We start from the raw sequence: 26662 nt of genomic DNA on the forward strand, positions 1-26662 counted from the left end.
CAAATTCCTTTGTTTCTTTAACTGTCTCTGCTTCAGTTTGTACTAACTACACACTCTGCTAACAGTTTCTCCTGTTTCAACCAGAAGCTCCCAAATTATACCACAAACCAAGATATTTAGTCATCATCTATGTCAGTGGTGGCGAACCTATGGCACGGGTGCCAGAGGGGGCACTCAGAGCCCTCTCTGTGGGCACGTGCAGAGTCCCCCCCCCCACATCTAGGCTGTCCTGGGCCGCTGGGCTCAATTATTAGCATTAAACCTAACACCTAGTTTTGGGGAAGCAGTGTAGGGAACCCTGTTAAGCGCTGTTAAACCCCACTGATTTTCATGTGAAGAACTAAAGCGCGATCCTTCACCTGGAAGTAAGCTCAGTTGCTGGCAATGGGGCTTGCTTCTGAGTAAACCCTCCTAGGGCCGTGATTCACCCGTTGGAAGAGTTGCATGGTTGCTTCAAAGCAAAGCCACCAACTACCACCAAGCTTACTCCTGAGTAACACACGCCTCTGAGCCAAACCATTTTTTCTAAACTAAAACCTTTTTAAATTGCCGTGTTGGCACTTTGCGATAAATAAGTGGGTATTGGGTTACAATTTGGGCACTCGGTCTCGAAAAGGTTCGCCATCACTGATCTATGTTTTAACGTATTCAATGTATGTTTGATGGTTTTATATGCTGGAATTTGCCCTGAGTCTGGGAGGGGAAAGGCAGCATTTAAATTGACGAAATGAAATGAAATGAAATTGCCTCTCATGAAAAGTAGAACCAGTGTGGTGGACCAGTTGCATACTCTCAGCCCTGATCCTGGCTAGTATTTGGATGGTAGATTTCTAAGGAATATCAGGGTCATGATCAGTGGCACACCGCCCATTGGGCAAAGTGGGCAGTTGCCCAAGGCGCAGAAATTTTTAGTCATGTGGGGGCGCCTGATTTCTAAGCCCCACCCACTCTGACTAAGCCATGCCCACTCTGTACGGTGGCCCACAAGCCACCAGAGGCAGAGCAAGAGGACGGAGGAGCTTCGCCTCCAGTGAACTTGGGCTGCTGGGGCCATCTGGGAAGAATGAGTGCAGCTGCCGGGCTGCTCCACCCATGGCGGGCATCAAACTCAGGTTTGGCCCAGGGCGCCAGTTTGCCTAGGTATGCCACTGGTCATGATGCAGAGGCAGGTAATGGCAAATCACCTGCAAAGATGTCTTGTCTTGAAAACCCTAAAGGTAAAGGTACTGACCCACGAGGTGACGTCACATCATGATGTTTACATGGCAGGTTATGTTTATGGGGTGGTTTGCCATTGCCTTCCCTAGTCACCTTCACTTTGGCTGGGTACTCTTTTTACCAACTTTGGAAGGGTGGAAGGGTGACTCAGCCTTCAGCAGCTACCTGAAACTGACTTCTGTCGGGATTGAACTCAAGTTGTGACCCGCGCTTTGACTGCAGTACTGCAGCTTACATTTCTGGACTCCAGGACTCCAAACCCTGTTCCCTAAGTCAGCTATGCCTTAAGTCAGTGGCCAAAAAGTAGTTCTCATACGGCTTTTCTCAGAGAGAGATGTTGCGTGCTTGTTAAGGCAACAAAAGCAAATGTTTTTCAACTAACTTTAATCTTAATATCGCAGCTCAACAAAAACAGAGTTTGTCAAGTGTAGAGGAGTGTAAAGCGAACCGTGTTTGAAGCAACTGGCTCATAGTTCTCTCCGTTCCAGCTCATTCGGCGGAACGCACAACTTTTCCATACCATTTGGTAACATCTGGTGCCATCTTGTGAATGTTTGAGGAAAGTGTAATGAACCTTGTGAATCGAAGAGGTGACCAAGGTTATCGGCCAATGCCCGCCATGTTTCATATCTGGAAGTCTCATATTTTCAGCCTCTCTCAGGAGCCCTGTGTGTGATATTTATTTATTTACTTCATGCATACCCTGTCTTTATGTATGTACAGTCTGTGTAAAGTGTGCAATATTTTTCCTTGTATGTCCTTTGAGCACTTCTCACACGGCGTTCCATGCACCTAATGCTAAAGAAAAACTAAAACCCCACATTTTATCCAGGTACCGGTTTTATTTTTAAAAGGAAGTTTCATTTTTTAAAGAAAGACACACTAGCTGTCTTAGGACATGTATTCACTGAAAATGTGTGCACAGGACTAGTGTCTTCCAGGGAAAGAATGACGTTTTAGACTGAGGAGTCAAAAGGGGATGAGATATTTTTCACAGGATCATTCCTCAGCCCCTCACCTCCCAGTTTAAAACACCCCTCTTTCCAGCACATTCTTTGAGCTTCAGTAGCTTTCTCTGTGGGGGGAAAGGGAATAATGGCTGGGATGTAAATATTTTGCACAGCAGACCAGAAAGAAAAGAAGGCCTGAGATGCATTTTTTAAAAAAATCACCAAGTACTCTCAGGCTTGAAAAGACACAATACCAAGGAGCGACAGCCTCAATGGCTTCAGGCCCCTTCCGCACACGCAAAATAATGCGTTTTCAAACCACTTTCACAACTGTTTGCAAGTGGATTTTGCTATTCTGCACAGCTTCAAAGAGCACTGAAAGCAGCTTGAAAGTGCATTATTCTGCGTGTGCGGAATGAGCCTTCAGAGAGCCTGGTATCCCAGCCCTCTGCCAGCTCATCTGAATAGCCCATCTGAAATAGCCCCATCAAACTCTGAACCTCAAGAATAAACTGTTCCAAAACCTCAGAATTAAGGGTGGGGGGGACAGAGAAAGACTCTTTAAGAAGAAGAAATTCTCCCCACAGTCAACTAGATTCACGTCCAGTCCAGTAGCACCTTAGAGACCAGTGAGTTTGGGGGGAGGGGTATAAGCTTTTGAGAGTCAAGACTTCCTTCAGCCAGTTTTACTGCAGACCACCATAGCGACTACCCTCTGATACTATTCTTACAGGCAGCAGTCCTTAAGAGCCATTAATGCCTTGAACAGATTGTTTATTCCTCTGCTACAGAACAAAAGCATGCGGGACCTTCTTTGTTGTAGAATGCTCTGCCTGGGTCCTAGTGCCTGCCTAGCCCTGCTTCCCCGCTCTGTTTGAAAGTAAAAATATATATTTTTAGCATATATGCTTTTGTATCGAAGTATCACGTTCAATAATGGACAAAATAATCGTTTTGACAAAAGCACTGCATTCAAATAAATGATAAGTCTCATATTTGTTTGGGACTATATCCTAATGCGGAAGCATACAATTTTATCGGCTGCTGCACCTCAAGTGACTGAACAATCATCTTTCTGTGGAACAGAATATAGCAGTGTAGCAGGTTTTGCCCTTGTGAATGGCTGCTTCAGATAGATGTTGATACCATTCAAGACCAGCAAATTATCAGTTCATTCATACATTTTTAAAATTAAGTAAGATTATTCAGGCTCAGTATTTAGATGCCGAACTTAAGGAAGTAGCTAGTTTACACTCCCCTCATTATGTGTTTTAAAGATGTTTTACATTGCTTAAGAAACTGTGGCTGAGAGACTGAGGCTCATTCCGCACATGCAGAATAATGCACTTTCAAACTGCTTTCAGTGCTCTTTGAAGCTGTGCGGAATGGCAAAATCCACTTGCAAACAGTTGTGAAAGTGGTTTGAAAACGCATTATTTTGCATGTGCGGAAGGGGCCTGAGATTTTTTAAAGAAAGTTTAAATAAATAACACTACTCCCTTCTGTAAAAAACTGAAGCTGTAACACATATTCACTTACATGGGAGTAAGTTCTATTGAATTCAGTGGCATGTAGACACAACACAGAGAACCAAAATTGTTCATAGAAAAATGGCTCATCAAGGAGAAAAGAACTAACCTAGTATGCTAGCCTGTTCCTGGCTAGTTTTCTATTTGCTAGGATTTTATTTTACATAATGATAGTTTCAGAGTATGTTCCTGTTGGTCTGCAGTTAGGTTTGAGACCAGTGGTAACTTGAGACCAATAAGATTTTTGAGGTATAATCTTGCCAGAGTCAAAGCTCCCTTATATCTGATGAAGGAAGCTTTTATAACCTGAAAATCCTTCTGGCCTGTAAGGGGCCACTGGACTCAAATGCAGCTATTTTATATAAGGTTCGAAAACTGTTACAGCCCCCATAGTCCAGTATACTACCTCATTCTTCTGACTCCCAACCTCAGCAAGGGATGCAAGGTGAATAAGGGGTTAAAAGTAGAGTCATCACACTCATTTATCCCACCCATGTTTGCAAGTGAAAGTGCAGAAGCTGATAACCGTCTGACTCATAAATCCAGATTAAACTAGCAAGAATATCCGTACATGCTGTTACTGCCATTATAACACACAATGCTCTGCTTAATGTGTGTCACTATCATTAGAAAGGAATGCCACAATGACGGAGAGCGCCACAATGATAGCGCACAGACGCATTAATCCAGAGTAAAACCAGTTTAAAATCAGCAGTGCCTCTTTTTTCAATGTGTCTTTTCAATGCTTCTATATATTCCATTAACACACCTGCTTATAACAGCACAGGTTTTACTTCAGATTAATTGACCAGTTATTTAAGGCATTTGGATAAAGCCAAATCCCCTTTATAATGATTGTGTACATTCTATGCAATGCCGGCACAGCCACTCTGGTTTTACCCTGGATGATTTCAGGGCTCCCACATACCTTTCATAAAAGACACAAAACCCCCAACAATATTACAGACAGGAACAAGCTTTTTAAAATTTACTTTATTCGTAAGTGTGGCCACAGGAGCCTCTAGAGGTGCACTAGGGGGAAAAACACTTACTCCACAAAGCACACTAGATAAAGGGACAGGCCTTTGGAGGCTTAATATAGGCCAAACCACCTGCGTGAGTGTTGGAAAGGTGAGTTGGTATTAGTGACGCTGCTGTGGTTGTTGCAGGTGAATGTCTGTTGGGGTGGGGGAGGGTGTCTGAAGGCTAAGGGCTACTGTTTTGCTGAAAACATCTCGGGTGGGTGACATCTTTTCAGTCAGACCATTGGTCTGTATCGTTTACTCTTAACTGTCAGTGGGTTTCCAGGATCTTAGGAAGAGGTCCTTTGCATCACCTGCCACTTGATCCTTTTAACTTGAGGACTGAATATGGGATCTTCTGTGTGCAAAGAAGATGCTCTAGTATTGAACTGCGGCTCCGCCCTCACAACAGAACTGGGAGGTTGGCTAAGCTGAATGAGGATGGCGGGCCCTATGTCAGGCAGCAAGCTTTGTGGCTGGGTGGGTATTTGAGTCTGAATCTCTCTGACCCAATATCATCAGTGTTGTACTACCTGTGCCATCTCATATACACATGCTGTGTCTTCAGGCATTAAATTAAAACAGGTATCCATAGGAGAGTCTGCCTGTTGTGACTCTGCGTGATTCCTTGCTCTGGTCTACCTGTGCTGCTCAAGTGTTGTTTTTATTTAATTTATTGATTGGATTTTTCTAGTTCCCACTAATCCAAAAGGACTTACATTAAATTACATTAATTACATTAAATTAGTTTAAAACAACATAAGACAGGTAACAAATGTAAAATATTAGCATTAAAACGTTACACTACAATGCCACTACAAACCAACCACAATGTGTGCATTATTGGATGATTCTGCCATGATATTCTTGGGGTATGAGTAGATCATGCATGGTACATCTCTTTGTTCAGTGACTAGTAAGAGAGCAGCAGTGGCGTAGTGGTTAAGAGCAGGTGCATTCTAATCTGGAGGAACTGGGTTTGAGCTGTGGAGGCTTATCTAGGGTGGCCTTGGGCTAGTCACAGTTCTTCTGAGTTCTCTCAGCCCCACCTACCTCACAGGGTGTTTGTTGGGGGGGGGGGGGAAAGGGCAAGGAGATTGTCAGCCCCTTTGAGTCTCCTACAGGAGAGGAAGGGGGGATATCAATCCAAACTCCTCTTCACTCTTTTTCTTCCAATTGTCGGATGTGTGTAAAAGTGTGAGTTTTATGGAAATGTAGTTGGTGAGCGCTTCCGAGACGGAATAATTCTTGATGTCTTAAACTCTTGAAATGGCCATTTAAAGGTGTAAACACTCATTTCTCCATTTTTTAGGTGAGAAGGGGAGGGGGGGAGTGCATTTTAGCTACTGGAAGTTTGGAAATGATGACGTGATCACTTTCCAAAAGCCAGTTCTCAGTATTTTGTCCTGTTCTCCCAATATCCTGTTTCACATGTCAGAGAAACTCTCGACACTATGTGGCTGGGGAGGGCAGGCAGGAGACTGGCCTCTACCCCAGTGGCATTTCCCCATCCTGGTGTACCCCCTTCAGTTTCTACTATATAAAGAAATGGCTACTAACTGTACCTATGGGGGGAAAGTAAACCACTGCTTGGAGATCTGTGTACCACCAGAGCAATCTTTGCTGCTCCTTCCTGATCTGGCCAGATCTTCTCTGTCTAGGATTTTGTAAAAGGATCAGTGTGTATTGTGCAGAGTTGTACACCACACTGAGGTACTATCAGGTGCCCATTTGGATGGCTAGCATTTCAATGGGAAAGAATAATCTGTTTTTTTATGTGAGAGAGGGGAGAAACTCAGGCCCCTTCTGCACATGCACTTTCAATCCACTTTCAATGCACTTTGCAGCTGGATTTCACTGTGCAGAATAGCAAAATCCACTTGGAAACAATTGTGAAAGTGGATCAAAAATGCATTATTCTGCATGTGCGGAAGGGGTCTCAGAGAAATGGAAAAAGAAAGAATAACTAGTCTGTTTTTTAGTGTGACGGTGGAGGAACTGAGGCCCCTTCCACACATGCAGAATAATGCACTTTCAATCAACTTCCAATGCACTTTGCAACTGGATTTTACTGTGCGGAATAGCAAAACCCATTTGCAAACAATTGTGAAAGTGGATTGGAAGGGCATTATTCTGCATGTGCAGAAGGGGCCTCAGATAAATGGGAAGGGATTGAAGTTGGTCAGGCATGAGCAAAGGGAAGCGTTCTTAGGGAGCGGGACAATATTTATTTAGATGTAAATACCCTGTTTTACTTTTCAAAGTGGACCCAAACCTGCTTCTCCCCTCCATTTTATCCAAGCAACAATAACCCGGTGAGGCAGATTAAGCTTCGGCAAAGTGAAGATTCAAACCTGGATCACCCAGATCCTACTCTGATACTATCCACTACATTACAGTGGCTCTATGTTTGGGTGGAAAAGGCAGTTTCCTTTGTTGTTCCTGATTCTCTGGTTCTACCTAGTTTGTATTTCTCTGTCTACGTTAGAGTACAACATTTTTAATATGCACCTGATACATGGCAAGCATGAATGTGTGAAACAGAAATCAAGTATGCATTGGGAAGTACTAGTACAGGGTTCTCCAACCTATGGCCCTCCAGATGTTCACGGACTATAGTATGATTCCCATCAGCTCTGCCAGTTGGCTGTGCTGGCAGGGGCTGATGGGAATCATAGTCCATGAACATCTGGAGGGCCACAGGCTGGAGACCCCTGTACTAGAAGATTGGGATGCAGCTGTAAATCAACCTTCCTGTAGTGCTGTCGGCTAGCTCAGAATCCTGATACGTGTGTTTAAAGCTGTCTTAGAGCTTTTCCACATGGAGGCACCAATGGAGACAGAGGACTAAAAAGTTATTTGAGCTGTACACATGAATATAATGTCGCTCTGTATATTTCTGTGTTTGTTTGAGTTGCCAAGGGGAACTCACAATGCCAGGCCTGCATAGCTGAAGATCAGAAAGTGAAGTTGAGGCACCGGATCCACTTTCCTGAGAAACTGAGCTTCAGTGTTTTGGGGGGGGGGGGGGGGGGGGCAAGGAATCTTGTTTCTAAACCTTATGGCGAAAAAAATGTTTACAAGTTTATGGGCAAAACCTATTAAAATCACGGATTTTTTTAAAAAGGAAAGACTTCTACTAGTTAATAATGGGTTTTTATTTTGACTAGCTATTTTGTCCCCACCCCTGGGTCTATTAGAACCAAAATGAATTAAAAGAAATGGTGCAGATGTGAACAAGCTTCAGAATTCTTTCTCTTGGTGGAGGGCTCTTAACTTTTTTTTAGCTTGAGATACGTAAATGCATCACGGATGATATCTCCAGAAGTGGAACTAACTGGGGACCAGTCTGACTTTTGGATTAATTCTTGTGTTGCCGTTGCAGATACGTGAGATTGTTTCCCTCCTATCTGTTTTCATGGGGTCTGGGCAATCTCTGAGGTCTAGTTCCCCCTCCCCTAAGTGGTCGGCAACAGATGAAGATGATTTCCCGGACTGCAGGGATTGGGAGGAAGACATTGCCAAATTCCCTTACGTGGAATTCACTGGGCAGGACGGCATCACCTGCCCCACCTGCCAGGGCATTGGCTATATCCCCCCAGGTAAAGAAGTCTCTGTAGCTTTTATCTGTCTGTGTAGCTTTTATCTGACCTCTTCATCTTGGTGGAAGTAGGGGGCAGAGTTAAGAGCTAGGCCAGGGGTAGGGAACCTTTAACACTCAAAGAGCCATTTGGACCCGTTTTCCATGGGAAAAGAAAACACTTAGAGCCGCAAATAATTTTTGACATTTAAAATAAAGATAACACTGTATATATTGGGTTTTTTTAGTTTTTACTCCGCTCATTCTGAGAAGCGCATGGATGCGTCCGCCCTGCTGCCTGCAGGGCGGAGGCAAAAAATGAGGACCCAGGAGGCTCGGCCTGCGCCGGCCGCCCGAGAAAAGCAGCTCCACACCCTGCTCCAGCAGGCCGAGGCGAGAGGAAGCCCGTGGGCGCAGCCAGCTTGACGCCCGGGCAGCGGTGAAGATGTCGCCACGCCCTGCCTGCCTGCAGAGGCGAGAGCAAGAGATGGGAGGCCAGCGGCTCGGCTCATGGAGCCGCAGTGCAAGGGCAGAAGAGCCGCATGCGGCTCTCGAGCTGCAGGTTCCCTACCCCTGAGCTAGGCTATGCAAGGTGATTGAAGTCAATAATGGGAATGGGGAGGCAGGTGATAGGTGTACTGGAGAAGAGGGAGGAAAAATATATGCATCAGGGACATGGTGCTGGTTTCCTTAAACTCCCTCAACAATCACTACTATAAATCCTGATGGGGCAAGAAGAAACACGATACAGCTACTTGTCTGTTCCCCACATGGGGGTGGCACTGTCCATCAGGAAAATAATTAATCTCCCCTAGTGCTGTAGAATAGCTGTGACACTTCCTTCTACAGTTATGTATTCATTGCTACTGTGGTGTTTGCAATAGAATCATCAGTGCCATACTGGGTGGGAGGAATTCTCTAAATTTGAAGGCCCTGGGAGAATTTTCCTGTAGCCTGGTTATTCCACAGGTAGGGTCTTCAATGGATTCAATCCGGCCAACCTCATATTGTCTGTTGTGGCAGAATGTCAACTTCTGCCCCTCTATGGCTTGGAGGGTAGACTAATGGGTGGGAGTGTAGATCCTAGTGCAGTGGTGGCGAACCTATGGCACGGGTGCCAGAGGTGGCACTTAGAGCCCTCTCTGTGGGCATGCACAAACAGAGTGCCCCCCCACACATCTAGACTGGCCTGGGCCGCTGGGCTCGATTATTAGCATTAAAACTAAGAACTAGTTTTGGGGAAGCAGTGTAGTTAACCCTGTTAAGTGCTGTTAAACCCCACTGATTTTCATGTGAAGAACTAAAGTGCGATCCTTTACCTGGGAGTAAGCTTGGTTGCTGGCAATAGGGCTTGCTTCTGAGTAAACCCTCCTAGGGACATGATTCACCTGTTGGAAGAGTTGCACGGTTGTTTCAAAGCAAAGCCACCGACTACCACCAAGCTTACTCCCGAGTAACAAACGCCTCAGAGTCAATCGTTTTTTTCTAAACTAAAACCTCAGTATTCAGGTTAAATTGCCGTGTTGGCACTTTGCGATAAATAAGTGGGTTTTGGGTTGCAATTTGGGCACTCGGTCTTGAAAAGGTTCGCCATCACTGTCCTAGTGCCATCTCAGCTACAGCTGTGTGATCTCCATCTGACTTATGGTGTCCGCCTAGTGGGGTTTTCAAGACAAGAGACATTCGGAGGTGGTTTGCCAGGGCTTTCCTCTATGTCTCGACCTTGGTATTCCTGGGAGGTTTCTTCTATCCAAATACTTGCCAGGGTTGTCTCTTTTTAACTTCTGAGATCTTAGGAGATTTGGTTAGGCAGGCCTACCTGGGTCATGGCTCCATTAATCATGTTTTAACTGAAAGGTCTACTAAGCTGGACTCTGTTTCTCAGTACCGGTAGTTTTTCCCTTCTTCAGTTTGGGTTGATGTCACCTATAGTTAGCAAGATGGAGATGGGAAAAATACCATTCATTTGTTCAGTCCTCTGCCACTGTACTGTCTTACTGGAATATGCTGTAAATGGAATATTCAGCGCTTTTGTCTCTGTGGAAAACAAGAGCCTGAGGATCTCTTCCACTACATGCTCTCCTGTCCTTTATATTCTGAAATAAGGAAAAGGTTTTTGGAGCCAATACTACCTAGGACAGCCTTTTTGTCCGATGATGAGAAACTGATTTTCTTATTATCTGATGTTGATTCCTATGTTTCTTATAAGGATGAAGCTCTCTGCTTTTGCCCTGGCTAAAGGAAACTCTACTGAGCAAAGAGTATTTAAAAGCAGCTGTTTGAACTTAATGTTGCTTAAAAGGTACTGGAGATTGGAAGCCGAGACGAGCTGAAGAAGCTGCAAAAACATCTGACATATTTGATGGGGCATTTTAATTTAGAGATTGCGAACACTAATAATTTATATTTTAATGTAAAACTAAATTATTGTTTTAATTTAAATTATTGTTTTAACTAAGTTACTGTTTTAACTGCATGTATTTTTGTATTGTTATAGCCAATGGCTCAAACAATAAATACTTGACTGACTGACTGTAAATGGAATATGCTGTCAATCATTGAGGCTTTGCTGTTCTTCTCTGGTCTCAGGTTATTTTAGAAAAAAAAGTCACTGTGTTTTTATGGATTAACCTGCAACATAGAGAACATCTCAATTGTTTCACATAACTTCATTTATACCCTCCCTTTCTCTCCAAGGAGAACACACAACTGTTTATATTAGGGGTGGCCAACCTATGGTGCTCCAGATGTTCATGGACTACAATTCCCATCAGTCCCTACAATTCCCATCATGGACTACAATTGCCATCAGCATGGCCATGCTGGCAGGGGCTGATGGGAACTGCAGTCCATAAACATCTGGAGCACCATTGGTTGGCCACTCCTGGTTTATATCATTCACCCCTCCTCCATTTTATACTCACAATAACCCTGTGAGGTAGGTTAGGCTGAGTGTGTGTATTTGGCCCAGTGTCACCAGGAAGTTTCCATGGCAGAGCCGGGAAATTTTGACAGCAAAAAGGATTCAAACCAGAGGTCTCGCGGATCTTATTGTGACACTCTAACCACTATACAGCACTGCCTGCTGAAAAACTAAAACAAAGATCTGCAGCATTGAGAACGTTGCATGTGGGCTATTTCTGCTTTTTCCTTCTCTCTCTTCCTAGACCAAGTTAATGAACTGGTGGCTCTGATACCTTATCACGACCAAAGGTTAAAACCTAGGAGGACGTGAGTATAAAAGAAGGATTTATAATTGTATTACTGAACATGTCTATAGGTTTTACAGACATGGAAGCACAATTGGGGAGAAAAGCAGGGTGTAAGTGAAGTAAATAAAGATCTTGCTGCAAAGAGACTTCTGCTCACCGTCATCTCTAGTCAACTGCGTGCAAAAGTAACCTGAAGCCCTTCCTAATCCTCTGAAGAAGCCAATAAAAACCCTGGTGGTTTGTTTCATAATACTTGGTGTGCTCTTAGAACATTAGCAGCAGTGGCGTAGTGGTTAAGAGCAGGTGCATTCCAATCTGGAGGAACCGGGTTTGATTCCCCGCTCTGCTGCTTGAGCTGTGGAGGCTTATCTGGGAAATTCAAATTAGCCTGTGCATTCCCACACAGGCCAGCTGGGTGACCTTGGGCTAGTCACAGCTTTTTGGAGCTCTCTCAGCCCCACCCACCTTGCAGGGTGTTTGTTGTGAGGGGGGAAAGGCAAGGAGATTGTAAGCCCCTTTGAGTCTCCTACAGGAGAGAAAAGGGGGATATAAATCCAAACTCCTCCTCCTCCTCCTCCTCCTCCTCCTCCTCCTCTTCTTCTTCTTCTTCTTCTTCTTCTTCTTCTAGTGTAGGGTCTTAACCCTGTTTCCGAATATGTTCAAATATGTATTACTGTGGCATGGATCAAAACAGTTAGATCAAAGCAAAACAGTTGGCTCAAAGCAAACACACACACACACACACACACACACACACAAAACCCCAAACCCCACATCCATAATGAAGATTTTGTTAGGAACAGCACAAGAGTATGTGAAGCTTCCGAGTCTTCCAGAATTCTTCATTAGGCTGGGTGTTAAAAATACACCCAAAGAAGAGAGGAGAAAATACACCCAAAGAAGAGATTTAGGCCTTAAAACAGTGATGGGCAACTCTGACCCTTCAAATGCTCTAGGACTACAATTCCCATCAGCCCCTGGCTGCCTCCTATGTGGAATGCCATTGCCAAGCAGATCTGAGCAGACACAACATCCCCGAGCAGAACTGCCCCTCGCTCGCTCCCCACATTTCTAAATTACTTACAAAATAGAAATAGTTTGGAGTCGTGCCTGAAGGTTTATGAGAGTCTAGAGCTTTTTCACCATATCATCTGACTAGACCAGTGGTGGCGAACCTTTGGCACTCCAGATGTTATGGACTACAATTCCCATCAGCCCCTGCCAGCATGGCCAATTGGCAGGGGCTGATGGGAGTTGTAGTCCATAACATCTGGAGTGCCCAAGGTTCGCCACCACGGGACTAGACCCTCTGTGTTAGTGCGAGATTATCACACAACAGCAACTGTCTGAACTACTAACCTTGTCTGGTCCGTTGCAGGAAATTCTACGTCTTGGTGTCGGTGCTGCTCTGCCTCCTGGCTTCTGGGCTGGTGGTCTTCTTTCTCTTTCCACATTCAGTCCACGTGGAGGACGATGGCGTCCAAGTGGTGAAGGTGTGGTTGGACCAAAAGAACTCCCTCATTCTCCTCACCATCACGGTAACTTGCGAATGTACATGTACTCAATTCCGCCTTCTTTGGTTCGCTGTGGAAACCTCTCACTTCCGGAGGTGGTTTTTCTTTTTAAACAGGTCACCCTCCGAATCAGAAACTCCAATTTCTACTCCGTGACGGTAACTAGCTTGAGCAGTCAGGTGCAATACATGAATTCTGTGGTCGGAACACAGCAGATGGTCAATGTCACCAGGATCCAGCCACTGAGCGAGAAGCTGGTACGGCCCTCTCTTACTACATTAGGGTTGCCAGGTGCCCCTGGTGGGGGATGGGGAGAGTTAGGGTTGCTACATCCAACTTGGGTAAGGTGACCAGATTTTTACTCCTGTAACGCGGGGCAGGAGCACACTGCCTTTTGCGGCGCTCCCCGGTCAGGAAACAGGGAAGCGCCCCAGAAGGCAGTGCGGCAGCGCAGGAGGCGCATGCGGCCGCAGGAGCGCATTGCCTAATCGGGACAATTTTAAAACCCCGCGGGATGCGGGACACATTGCGGAAAAGCGTGAGTGTCCCGCCAAAAGCGGGACGGCTGGTCACCTTAAACTTGGGAAACTCCCAGAGTTTGGGGGATGGAACCTGGGAAGGTCAGTGGGATACAAGGACAGAGAGTCCACCCTCCAGGCCATCCATTTTCTCCAGGTGAATTGATCTCTGTAGTCTGGAGATGAGCCATCATTCTGGGGGGCCCCACCTGGAGGCTGGCATCCCTATATGGAGCTGGGATCTTGCTGGAGGAGGGGTATCATATCGTTTGCTAGAAGTCTTCTTATACCTTGTCTTCCATTTTTTTCCTTCCCCAGGTGAATTTCACAGTGAAGTCCAAAATGGGTGGACCTTCTTATTATGCATAGTAAGGAACCACTGATGCTTATGTTTGCATGAATGGTAGCTGAGCTCTGCCGTTGTTACATCGGTTACCTCGGGTAGATTTTCACCTTCAGTCAACTGGAGAACTGCAGCCAGGGCCTCTTGCTATAAGATGGCAAACATATGGCAAGCTGCAACCAACTGATGTCAATTCCAGCAAGGGGCTTTCAAGAGAAATGAGAAGTAGGCGTGGTTTACCACTGCCTTCTTCTGCGGAGTCTGTGTGGTCTCTCATCAAAGTACTCACCTTGCTTAGCTTCTGAGATCTGGGGAGATTAGGCTAGCTAGACCATGCCTCCTTCCTTCCCTAGATTCCAAAGGAGATACATATAATGAGCACATCTGAAAGCTTCTCTCAGACAGGCCTGGCTTAGTATACTGTCTTTACAGAGAGCCAGCGTGGTGTAGTGGTTAAGAGCAGGTGGATTCTAATCTGCAGAATCGGTTTTGAGTTCCCACTCCTCCTCCCGAGTGGCAGAGGCTTATCTGGTGAACCAGATGTGTTTCCGCACTCCTACATTCCTGCTGGGTGACCTTGGGCTAGTCACAGTTCTTCGGAACTCTCTCAGCCCCACGTACCTCACAAGGTGTCTGTTGTGAGGACAGGAAGGGAAAGGAGCTTGTAAGCCTCCTTGAGTCTCCTCACAGGAGAGAAAGGAGGGATATAAATCCAAACTCTTCTTCTTCTTTGCAAAATTATGCCAACACAAAAGGAAAAAATGATTGTAATGCCAAACCTGATTTTTCTGGCCCTGGCACACATTTGTAACACAAGTCATTAAAAAACAACAACAACACTTCACAGTTTCTTAAATGAACCAGTTTTACTTTCTGCCCTTCATGCCAACCAACATTTGCTTGCTGATTCAACACCTCTCGTCGGCCCTTCTGATTTAATTCATGAGACGTCTCTAATTTGCTTTTCTTCCCTCCACCTTCTCACACAGTACTCTTCTCAGTACTTAAGCTTTCATGGTCCTTGGGCCTGTGCCACTCAGGTCAAATAATTTAACAACTGGTTGTTTACAAGCACCATTTGAACAACCAGTTCTGCCGAAGTGATGCGAATCTGCCAAATCCCACCTAGGGGTGAGCACATTTTGTGCTCGAGAAATTTGGGGTTCAGGTTTTTTAACCTGGAGCAGGGGTCTTCAAACTATGGCCCTCCAGATGTTCATGGACTACAATTCCCATCAGCCCTGCCCCCTGGCGATGCTGCCAGGGGCTGATGGGAATTGTAGTCCACAAACATCTGGAGGGCCATAGTTTGAAGACCTCTGACCTGGAGGTTTTCAGTAAAGTCAAATAAAGCCAATACCCATTTGCTTTATTTGTCTGTTACTGAAAATTTTCACGGTAAAAGACCTGAAACCTGAACATTTTCAGTTCTCTCTCCCCCCTCCCCCCCAGTTTTCAAGCCTGTGAGGACTTGGGGGACAGCATGCTGGAGAGGGGGGAGAACTGCCAACAGTATTTTCCAAGCCCCAGAGAGGCTTTGGAAAATGTCAATGGGGGAGAGGAAATGGTGGCAGTGGGTGGGAGGAGGGATTGAAAAAACCAAAGATTATTCGGCTTTTTCGGCACCAGGGTTTTCGGCTCTTCCAACTACACCTTTTTGTAAAATCAGTAAATTAAATAAATTAAAAGCCAATCTGGCTTTTCCTGGGTACTTTTGAGATTCAGGTTTACTAGAATCACCACCCCGACTCGTGCCTTTGTTTTCTGTGATGCCTGTTGGTTTTGAGGGATATTGGCCTTGTCTGTGGCAAGGGCTGATCCAGAATCTAAAGCGTCCTGCTGCATTTTATTGTTTCTTCAGTACAGAGCAGGAGACTTGCTGCGCTGACAACCCACCAAGTCAAACACAACCTATCAGCCATCTACAGATGCCCATCAGGGGTACCATATCTTCTTGCCCTTTGACTGCCAACCTGTGACCCCCAAAAACGAGCAGCTGAGAGGCCACAATATGTAGATGAACTCAGCATGATAAGGCCCAAGTTGGACAGCTCTTTAGTGACTTGGATGATTTCTGTGTGTGGTGTAGCCACTACATCTAACGCATATTCTGGGATTGCCTGTCTAAAAATGACCAGTCCCACCTGTGTAGGGCAGGGAGTTGATGGTTTGCACTCAGCAACAAAGTTTTATGGCAAGATTTCCTTATTGAGAAGCTTGGGAGCCACTCCACCCCAGCAAAAACTCTCTATGGAGGCACAGTTGACAAGATGGCTACTTGGCTGGATTCCATTAAAAAAAGAACTGGTTTTTAAATGTTACTTTTCTCTACCTTAAGGAGCCTCAGTGGCTTGAAATCACAATCCCTTCCTGGCCTCATAACAGGCAACATGTGAGGTAGGTGGGGCTGAGAGATTTCTGAGAGGACTGTGACTGTCCCAAGTTCCCTTAATAGGCTTCATGTGGAGGAGCAGGGAATCAAATCGGGTTCTCCAGATTAGAGTCTGCTGCTTTTAACCATTACATCACGTTGCGCATCTAACTGTAACACATTGACTTCAAAAATTGATTTATTTATTTCTCTGCCTTTTTGTCTTCTAGCTTCTTTTGCACATTGTCCAGAATCAGAGTGCACAACATTGTAATTCTCATGAGGTACGTATCATGTACAGTGACGTAGGTATAGATTTCTTATGGGAGGGGTTTGGGAATGGGGCCATGCCCCAACTCGCCCCTGGGGGTGTGGCCACACCTTACCAAGCCCCGCCCCGGTCTCAGTGCTTATAAAACCAGCTCTCCAAGGCCAGGGACAGCAGACTCCCCTGCCCCGCCCGCCCCCCCCACCGGCTGGGCTCCCAGCCAACAGGCCAACCGTCCCTTCTGCCCTCCTCTCCAGGCAGAGGCGTAGCTAGGGAAAATCTGAGTTTTGCATCCCCCCCATGGGCAACCGCTGTGATGCTGGAATCCACCCCCAAACTGCATCACTTTCAATGGTGTTTAAACTAGGGAGCCCAGATTCTCCTTTTAAAACCACCTTAAAGGGAGAATCTGGGGTCCCCAGTTAAAACCACATTGAAAGTGATGCTGTTTTGGGATGGATTATCCCCCACCCCGAAACAGCATCACTTTCAATGTTTAAACTGAGGACCTCAGATCCTCCCTTTAAATCCATGCTGAAGGGGGTGTATTTAAAAGGAGAATCTGGGGAAATTTGGGGGGTGCCTGCTGTCAGGGGTGCCTTCACAAAATGCGAAGCCATGTGAACGGACAAACGGGGATAAAACCAACCAGGATTATAAGAAACCAGTGGTACACAGGTATAATTCTGCCGTGCGGAGACGACCTTAAATCTGCTGCATGGCTTCTGGTTTTGTCAGTCGTGGGATGGGCAATGGCAGTAAAGAAACCTCCCATCCCGCATCACAAGTTTTATTCAGCCCCCTTTCCTGGTTTCTGAAAGTTCAAGGACACCTTCAGGTATGCATGTTCAAGCGCGCCTTTACCAGGACAAGAAGTGTGACTTGGCTGTTGTCTGACAAGCTGAGTTTCTGCGGAAGCTGGTTTTGCACTTTTGTGGAATTAGGGGTCATGAACACAGCCCTAAGCAGAGTCTTGTCTCATTCCTTGGTAGAATTAAAGGTTTCTGTTTACCAGGCTCTGAAAGCTAAGGGCCAGGGAGGCCAAAATGCCTGTTTTGCTAGATGATGCAATGCTCTGCTTCCCGGTCTGCATATACAAACTAAGTTTTTGTACATGGATAGCAACCCCCTCCACCTGCACTCCAGTAACTGTACTTCCCTCCCCCTTCAGAAGCATAATTCTATGAACTCTGGTACCCCCTTTCCACTGGTCTCTTGAGCGCACGAGGGGTGGGGACATCCTGTCTGCATACACTGGAGGGCTGACTCCAAGTGGTGGGTCACCTCTCCAGCAAGCATTTGCTACTTGTGGTTTTTTTCCACACATCTTGAGTTCGGATCTTATCTTGTGGAAGGCTGTTTGGGCCTCGGGCTGCTGCCTACTTTTCAGTGCTGCTGCCACAAAACTCCACATTGCAATGAGAGCGACAATCTGGCTTTGTCCGCTTGCTCAGATCCATCTCCCACGCTGTTAAATTCATGTCAGAGATCACTTACATTGTTGACAGGTTAGTCTTGCAGCAAAGACAATGCTGGACGATGCCACGCCTCCTTCCGCTGTATCTGTTTTAATAAAACCTTTATTCTTCTGCCGAGCCATTGGTTGAAGCAGGAGATGAGAGCCAGCATGGTGTAGTGGTTAAGAGCAGAGGCTTGTCTGGTGTGAATGGCAGAGGCTTATCTGGTGAACCAGATGTGTTTCTGCACATTTTTGCTGGGTGACCTTAGGCTAGTCACAGTTCTTTGGAACTCTCTCAGCCCCACCTACCTCACAAGGCGTCTGTTGTGGGGAGAGGAAGGGAAAGGAGCTTGTAAGCCACCTTGAGACTCCTTACAGGAGAGAAAGTAGGGATATAAATCCAAATATATATCCTCCTTCCTCTTCCTCCTCCTTTTCAAAGAAAGCTTTCCTATACAGAATTTCTTTTATTATCTTAAATGGTGAATCTTTATAGAAAAATGGGATGGACTACCTTATATGCATAACCTGACAATCTCTCTAGCATGGGGCAATGGATATAACATGGGGGGGGGGGGAATGCGTTTGGCTTAAGGGGTGAGAGTTCGGTCTCCTACCCTTTTCTTTCTCTTGACCCTTTCCTTTCTTCCACCCTTTAGGACTTCAGTGAAGATCTCCTACCTTTGCCATGTAACTCAAAGTTCTTTGGAGACACACCATTATGTAGACTGTGGTGTCAATTCCACAGCTGCTTCTGGGCCAGATCCCACACTGCCAACTCCAGAAGACGTAGCCCAAAGTGTGAGGAAGCTGATAGCCCTTCAGTGACCCTACCAAGCTGGTTCCTTTCATTGAATGGCCATAGGGCTGCTCACAATGGTGCCATAGTTGCTCAGAGGGGAAAAAAAGACTGCAGTACCCCTTGGTCAAATGGAAGGTAGGGCTGCATAAGGGTATAGTGCTTCTTCTGCTTGGTTGGTGGGACCGTCTCTCTTCCATGTTGGACCAGGTTCTTCTTGGCTTCTCTCTTGATCTCCTCAACACAAAGTTTTCTAGATTGTTACGGGGCTCCCAATTGCTGTTGCTACTGCAGGAGACCTTGTCAAGTGTCCTAACTCTGAGAAACCAAGCAAAGTGCGTCTGTACCCGCTTTAACCTTTGCCTCTGGAGTAAAATGACTCCAGAAAAGATTGTTGCCAACATCTCTCTTGCCATAGACTAAGTAGATATCTCTATAAGCAAGGGGAGGTCGTCTTGGGCCTACTTCCTCTGTGCTGGTTTTATGACCTTTGACAGTAAAGCATAAGCTAATTGGGAATATCTTTAGCGTGAGCCAATAGAAACAAAGGAGTTTTGTAGTGGGACAACTGTTATCATGCCAGGGCAGAGGGAGAAGGCTGGGAATTCTCGTCAACAGAACGGGGGACCTTCATAGGCAAGCTGTCTATGGTAGATTTAACCCCTTTCCACGGTGTGGGGTTAAAAATTTCTTCAAAATACAGGGCCATCTGCTCTTGCCTCTTTCTGACATCAACTTTGAGTTCTTTAGGAACGAGCTCTGGAGAAGGTTGGTAGTGAGGAAAGACTTCCATTAATGGAAAGGCTTCCATCAACAAATGATTTTGCTTCCTCTTTCTTCTGCCTGCTGCCATATCCTGTGAAAATATTGCTCCTGAAATATGAGGGACCCCCCAAGAATGACATAAGAGGGAACTGGAGGTCAGCCTGAGTGCGAATCAGTGAAAACTCTCTCCCTTCAGTCAGTGGAAAGGTTGGGCAGGATCTTGGGAGTAGGATGGGGGAAAGAGACTTTGTAAAGAAAGGCATGTATCTTCCACAATGAGCTGTGCAAATTGATTTCCTTTCTCTCCGCACTGCAGCTGGGCTAAGTTCACGTCCAGCTGTAGCAGAATCCTCCAGGAGGTCGTAATTGACGCTGCCTTTTGTAGATGAATATTTGAATGTCTGTCCAATTCCTAAAATAAAGGGCTGTCTCCCAACCACTACAAGTGGCATTGCACTCACAATTGGACCTTTTCTGCCTTGCTCCCTGAAATATATTTCCTGGGGGGTTGTTGGATCCTTGGGAACAGTGTTGAGTGCAACAGCGGGGGTCTACAACGGAGTGGGGAAATCAGTGGAAATCTTCCCCTGGCAGAAGTTACCTTTGTGCAGGTAAAGGCTTGCCCATTACAATCCCATGCAGATTCGCCGCGGTCTCTGCCCAGTGTTATTGGTCATAAACCTGCATCTTGCTGTGAATAACACTAACAGTCCAATCAGTTTTGTTAAGTGTTTGGAAGGGCCGTTGATTCCAATGAGAGAAGGAGATGGCCCAGATGCTTGATGTCTCCTCTTGGAATCAATGAGCCAGACGTGTGTTTAAGCTTTTGGCGTGTGGCCTTAATTGGAAGTTCCCCCACCTGCAAGGTTTCATCTTAGAAAGGGATCTGTTGTCTTTGGCAATTTCTCAGCCTTCTTCCCAGGAGTTCAGGCGAGGAGACACGCAGGCCCCCTGCTCTGTTCTTGTCTTCTCCCCTGTGAGGTTATGTTAAGCCAAGAGGAAAGTCACTGGCATGACCTTCAGAGCACAGAGAGGATTTGAACCAGGGGCTCTCTGATCTTAACCACCAACAAGAAGCAATTGAACCTAACATGGGGGGCGGGAAGGTCTGACCAGTCAGATTTTATTGAGCAGGACCTCTCTCTCTCACACACACACAGAACAGCCCCCTTGGTCTTGTAAAGTTTGGTTTTAAACTAGCCCCACAACAGCTGTCCATATTTTTCAGCTTGTATAGTATGTGCAGTACTGTCCCTCCCCCCCCCCCAGGTATCCCCCAAGATGTCTTAAACCAGTGGTTCTCAACCTTCCTAATGCCGCGACTCTTTAATACAGTTCCTCATGTTGTGGTGACCCCCAACCCTAACATTTCTCCATTTTACTGATGGAGAACACTGATGCAGGGAGTCTTAGGCGACCCCTGGGAAAGGGTCGTTCGACCCCCAAAGGGGTCCCGACCCTCAGGTTGAGAACCGCTGTCTTAAACTATGATGGGGAACTTCCCTGAAAGTATATTTTCTGCAAACACACATGTATCATCCCCCGCCTGCTGGCATACTTTGTTCCTTGCTGTATGGGTTGAATGACTTTTAGTGTAGGGTATGCACAGTAGCTGTGGTTACAGAAAGTGTCTCCCCCGCCCCCACCTCTTGTTTTGCATGGAATGCCCAAGTGAGATTTCTGCAGTAAACCCTGCTGCGAAAGGCTGGCTGTGCTTATGGGTACTCTCAGCTGGCGATGCTTTCCCTCCTGGAACAGCTGTTTGTGTCAGTTTGCTCAAAGTGCGTTTATGAGCCATTGATTTTGGAGGGAGAGACGGAAGGGCGTCTTTAGCCCTTGCCTGCTGAAGGAAGCGGGGCTGAAATGTGCGTGGCGCTCCACCTTTGCTGACAGGCATTTAAGAAGAGGAGGAGTTTGGATTCATATCCTCATAGGTGAGGCTGAGAGAGCTCCGAGAAGCTGTGACTAGCCCAAGGTCACCCAGCTGGCGTGTGTGGGACTGCACAGGCTAATCTGAATTCCCCCAGATAAGCCTCCACAGCTCAGGCGGCAGAGCTGGGAATCAAACCCGGTTCCTCCAGATTAGATACATGAGCTCTTAACCTCCTACGGCCACTGCGGATCCTTGGAGGAAAGAACGTAACATCTCTTTCACTTGATCTTAGCCAAAAGGCCAAGAAGCGATGGAAGGGAACATCAGGTCTTGCAGAACAATTCTTCCCATTTCTTCTCCTTCACTCCTTGTTAAGCCACACCCGACAGAACTAAGAACCGTTTGATCCCTCTCTGCATGTTCCGAGAGTTGTTGTTTGTGCCTCTCGAGCACTAAAAGAAACAATTCAATGGGTTTGAAGGGCCCTAAGAAAAGACCTGTTCCTGGTCTTTATCCAGTACTGGGCAAGAAACCTGAATAAAAATTAGAACTTTAATTCCCCGTCCCCATATTCTCCAGGATGTTCTGTCCCCAGTTCATTAGGTCTTGGTTCATTGCTGCGTAACACCCCACCCCCCTTGCGATTAGCAATGTGTGCACAGAACTTCCTAAGGTGAAATATACCCCCAAAATGCATTTACGGAATGAAAAATGGAATCGTGACGAAAACAAGCTCAGGTAGAGCCAAACCTCATTTTGGAAACAGGCTGTTTCTCCCAATGTCCACCAAACGACTCTTTTGTAGCTCAAGCCTACTGTTAGTTTGTGTTGCCATCTGCGACAGCAGAGGCCTAGCTCTTCAGATATCTGAAACGTGTGGAATGGGCTGCATACACATTTTTCAGAAGAGGAAGAGCCAGGTTAAACAACTGCTCTGGGGGAAAGACAAGGCTTATCTTACCCACATGGCAGTTGTTTAACCTGGATCTTCCTCTTCTGAAATATATAGCATGACAACAGCACCGAGCAGCATAACAACAGCACAGGATCCAGCAATATGTGGATGCAGCCAAGGTTGCATCATTCTTCCGTCTTTCAGGCTAAATGCGCCCAGCTCTTTCAGTCTTTTCTTAAAGGGTTTGTTTCCCCGATAACCTGACCTGCTTCATTGTTCTCCCCGGACCCCATTCCAGTGTCTGTGCTCTTCTTCCCCTGTGTCGTTCCTGGATAAAGATAACAGAGTTGCTCCGATCCCTCCCTGGGAATTGCTCAACGGGAAAATAAAACCAGGCAACGGTCACAAGAAGGAATAACCAGTCATTGTTATTACATCTTCTTACATTGTCACATACTTACAAATTACAATCCAAGAGATTACAATGGCTGCACAGGGCCGGAGAGATCAGCTCTGGCACACCTCCGCCTTCCCCACCCCGCCATTCCTGGGAGGTGTGGTGTCCCATTTCCATTCCGTTCTGGGGCTCGCACAAGAGGTTCTCCCAGCCCCTAGGAACTTGTGCCGAACTGCCGGACCCAAACAGTGTAAATTACATTCAGTCTTCGAGACCTAACGCCCCCTTTCTGTCCTGCAACCCCAGGCTCTAGTCTCCAAGGCAGTGCGGCCCAAAGGCAGGGAGAAGAGCTCTGACGCCAAGGTGCAAGGCGGCCCCTCTCTGCTTCCTGCCGTACCACGTCATTGGGCCCTTTGCCTTCTCCACCTAGAGGCTAGAAGGGGGTACAGGTCTCGTGCAACACCATTGCCAATACATTCATGAGCTTGTTCAGGTTTTGAAGGACAGAGGGGAGGGGGCCTGGGGACAAGGGGGGAAGGGTGACGTGGCCTGGGTGGGCTTGGGCCTACTGCCCACAAGCTCAGCTCCAGTGGGTATAAACACCAGAGCCCCAAGGTGTGGGGGGGGGGGGGAAGCAGGCAGGATTAGAAGTGAGTTCTACGGGCCGGCCCAGCCAGTGCAGTGGCTGCTTTGGGCCGCCTGCTCATACCCCACCCAGATTCCCCCACGCTGGGGAGAGGAGGGGGGAGTTCATTGCATTACCCTGATCACAGATTTGAAATAAAGCCTGAGACCACGTCACTCACAACCACACGGACACCTCTGCCACAGGGAGGGACAGGAGGCCTGTAAACACTTGCACCAGAAGAGCTGCCAAACCAGAGAGGAAAGAAAAAGAGAAAAGAGAAAGGTTTTCCTTTGTCTGGCTTTCAAAACGAAGCAATAAATTAAAAACAGAGCTAGAAACAGTAGTCAGAAAGGGGCTTTTTACAAAGGAACCCTAGAAAAAAAGGAGTCTTGTTTTAAAAGCCAGGGCCTGCGGCGCATTAGAAGGACTCTCCTCAGCGGCTCTGCTCCTAGCTTTAGCTGGGTACTCAGCATCCAAGTGCTGCCCTGGTAATCTCTCAGAGTTGCTCAGGGTCTCCCTAGCTACGTGGGGAGGGGGTGCGCGGAGGGGTTGTCCTGCTCCTGGGCCACCGAAGGAATGTGTTGCTTCAGCTTTTAGCTGCCTCTCTGAACGGCTTGAAAGGGTCGGGGCGTTTCGAAGAACAAGGAGACAGGGAGAGGCGTCCTGGAGCCTTTGGGAACCATGTATATATATATTTTTTTCAGTGCAAGGATCCAGTCCAGGAGCCCGAGGAGAGTCTGAGGAAGGAACGTGCTTCAGTGCAGTTTTGAATCAGGAGCAAGGACAGTGGTCGTGATGGTTGTCCTTAGTACGCCCAAAGGACAAGCCAGTCGATAAATGTGGTCCTACCCCGGGGAGGACCGTTTGGTCTTGGCTTGGAACACGCAAAGCCCCAGTTGTCCTCGAGCAGCGGCGGAGCGTCTTCTTGATGGCCTGCGCTACAGCCGTGTGAAATTTCAGTCAAAGAAAAGAGTCACAAAATAGGGAACTAGGAGTGCTGTTTCCCAACAGGAACCCCTTTGATTTGGGGGGGGGGGGTCACAACAACCCTCCAGGAGCAGATGCAGAGGCATGTTCTGCTTCTCCAGAAAAACAGGAGGCTGGTGCTAAAAAAAAAGAAAGGATTCTCCAGACTTCCCTCTCTGACTCTGCAAAGGCTGTTGATAGGCCATGATAACGTCTCATCCTCAGGGCGTCGAAGAGTTAACTCAACTGTGGATGCAGAACGGAAGCTGAGTGCCTCCAGGACAGGAGCTTCGGCTCAGAATTTTAACGCCCCCCCCCCCCCCGCCACCTCGTTTCCTCTCCCCTCCTGAGGCAGAGGCAGAACGCAGCAGGGATTCCCTTCTCACTGGGAATAGTGTGTAACACACCTCTCTGAGATACACCTCTGAAGACGCCAGCCGCAGATGCAGGCGAAACATTAGGAACAAGATCTACCAGACCACACAGTCTGGAAAGCCCACAACAACCAGTTGAGTCTGGCCGTGAAAGCCTTCGATAATACACTGCATCAGGGATTCTTCCCTCCAAGCCTTCGCATCTGGAAGATGGCAGATCTTGAGAGAGAAAGCTGATGGTGTCTAGAATTCCTGCCGCTCGACTGTGTTTGGTAAGCCTGGCACACTGAATGCTGAAATACTGAGGAAGGCTGGTGGATAAGGAGCGCTGGGTGGGAGAATGTCCACTTATACCAAAACAACGGCAGGGACATTCCCTCTCTAGCTTCTGGCCCCTGCTCCTTGGTCCCTTTTTGCAATCCCCCCATTGTCACTTCCATGCCCACTGGTGAGTCGAGGTGGGTCACTTAGCCACTCCAATAACACTGATTACATTCCACCTTCAAAGCTCGTTACAAACACTGAAAGAAAGGAAAAAGAAGTCCCCACACCGCTGTTTGCCCCTTTCAACCCCAAAGGTCCCTGTTAACTGGGAAGAGGGCAAAACAGTCCTGGGCCCTGATCCTTCACGCCAAGCATGGGGGGTAACGCTGCTGTTGCAGACCCCTGTAAGTTTCAACTGCTTGCCTGCAGAGATGGCCGTTCCCCTCGTGCCCAGCAGAGTAGCCCCAACAGAACGCGCCCGAGACCCAGCTTAAAGGAAAGTCATGAGCCACAGTCCCAGTGTGGCAGCTGGTGCCGAGCACAGCTGTCATAGAAGGGCTTGGGGAAGGGGGAGGGGGCGACAGCCATCACATCCTGTGCGTGACAGGAAGTCATGATCCAAGGCTCCTTGGCACGGAACCCAAATGCCAACAGGGAGTGTGGGTCTCCGTAGGGAGAGGAGGCATCAGTTGCTGCACCCCTGTTGGCATCACCGGGATGGGGAAGACACTTCTCCCAGAATGCTACACCAGGGCAGACTTGGCCTCGGTCCTTCCCACGCTGGCACTGCTGCTTTTCCGGCGCATGCTCGGGGTGGGGATAGTGCTGTAGCCTTCGTTTGGGCAGCCGTGTTGCAAGAGGATGTCGATGCACTCCTGGTTCCCTGATCGGCGGGCATAGAAGAGTGCTGTGTGCCCCACAGCGTCGCGGGCCTTCACGTCAGAACCATACTGCAGAGGAACGAATGAGTATTAGGAAGAGCTGAAAAATGGCTGCCACGCGTTCCCACACAGGCTGGAAAACTGGTTTGGCACGCGGCGCCTGACACTCTCCGCTTCCCTCAAGCCAAGAAAGAGGGCTACTCTCCTCTCCAGTCCTTGCTTCTGGGGGCAGGATTTTCCCAGTCCCTTTCTATATTTTGACCCCAACCTGCAATTAACTGGTTAGAAGACGCTTTCAGGCCTCTAGTTCTCCCACAGACTTATCTATTTATGAATCTATTTAGACCTTTTTTTTAATGCTGCCTATCCAGGAACCTGCCCAAGGTTGGCTTAATGAAAATAATAAAAACAGTTAAACTCCAGCATCAAAAAGCCTCAGCCCAGCACGGAAACATTAACCATAAAAACGGACTATGAGCAGTTTACAATCACAGCCAAGATAAGTCTCGGCCACACATTGTGGCCTGGGAAGAAGGTGGGGGGCAGGGAGCCCAACTGGCTGGCTGTACGCTGCCCTTAGGGCCGTGGTGGCGAACCTTTGGCACTCCAGATGTTATGGACTACAATTCCCATCAGCCCCTTCCAGCATGGCCAATTGGCCATGCTGGAAGGGGATGATGGGAATTGTAGTCCATAACATCTGGAGTGCCAAAGGTTCGCCACCACTGCCTTAGGGCAAGGATGTTGGCAAGCGGAGGCGGTGGGTTGTGGGCGGCAAGGTAGTGGGTCGCAGAGGGGTGGGGCCACCAAGCCAGCAGGGTTCACGTAGGCTGTTG

At 47.3% G+C, this 26662-nt stretch overlaps 2 protein-coding genes across 2 annotated transcripts in view; one reads left to right on the plus strand and one right to left on the minus strand.

Annotated features, from left to right (window-relative positions):
- The first annotated feature begins 960 nt into the window (after window positions 1-960).
- Window positions 961-25618, plus strand: TMEM106C (transmembrane protein 106C). Its single transcript, XM_048487625.1, has 14 exons — window positions 961-1112; window positions 8105-8108; window positions 8183-8321; window positions 11467-11530; window positions 12890-13049; window positions 13142-13282; window positions 13862-13911; window positions 16488-16541; window positions 18644-18785; window positions 23020-23076; window positions 23144-23302; window positions 23863-24024; window positions 25260-25349; window positions 25553-25618. Exons 1-14 carry the CDS (start codon window positions 961-963, stop codon window positions 25616-25618), a joined length of 1440 nt encoding a protein of 479 aa, XP_048343582.1.
- LOC125428049 (arf-GAP with GTPase, ANK repeat and PH domain-containing protein 2-like) overlaps window positions 22719-26662 on the minus strand; it is a 110944-nt gene continuing 107000 nt past the window's right edge. Inside the window, exon 13 of the mRNA XM_048487626.1 lies at window positions 22719-25895. Coding sequence (XP_048343583.1) covers window positions 25689-25895 — 207 coding nt within the window. The 3' untranslated portion in view covers window positions 22719-25688. The remainder of the gene's footprint in view (window positions 25896-26662) is intronic.

This window comes from Sphaerodactylus townsendi, linkage group LG03 (assembly GCF_021028975.2).
Source record: "Sphaerodactylus townsendi isolate TG3544 linkage group LG03, MPM_Stown_v2.3, whole genome shotgun sequence".
NCBI classification, from domain to species: domain Eukaryota; kingdom Metazoa; phylum Chordata; class Lepidosauria; order Squamata; family Sphaerodactylidae; genus Sphaerodactylus; species Sphaerodactylus townsendi.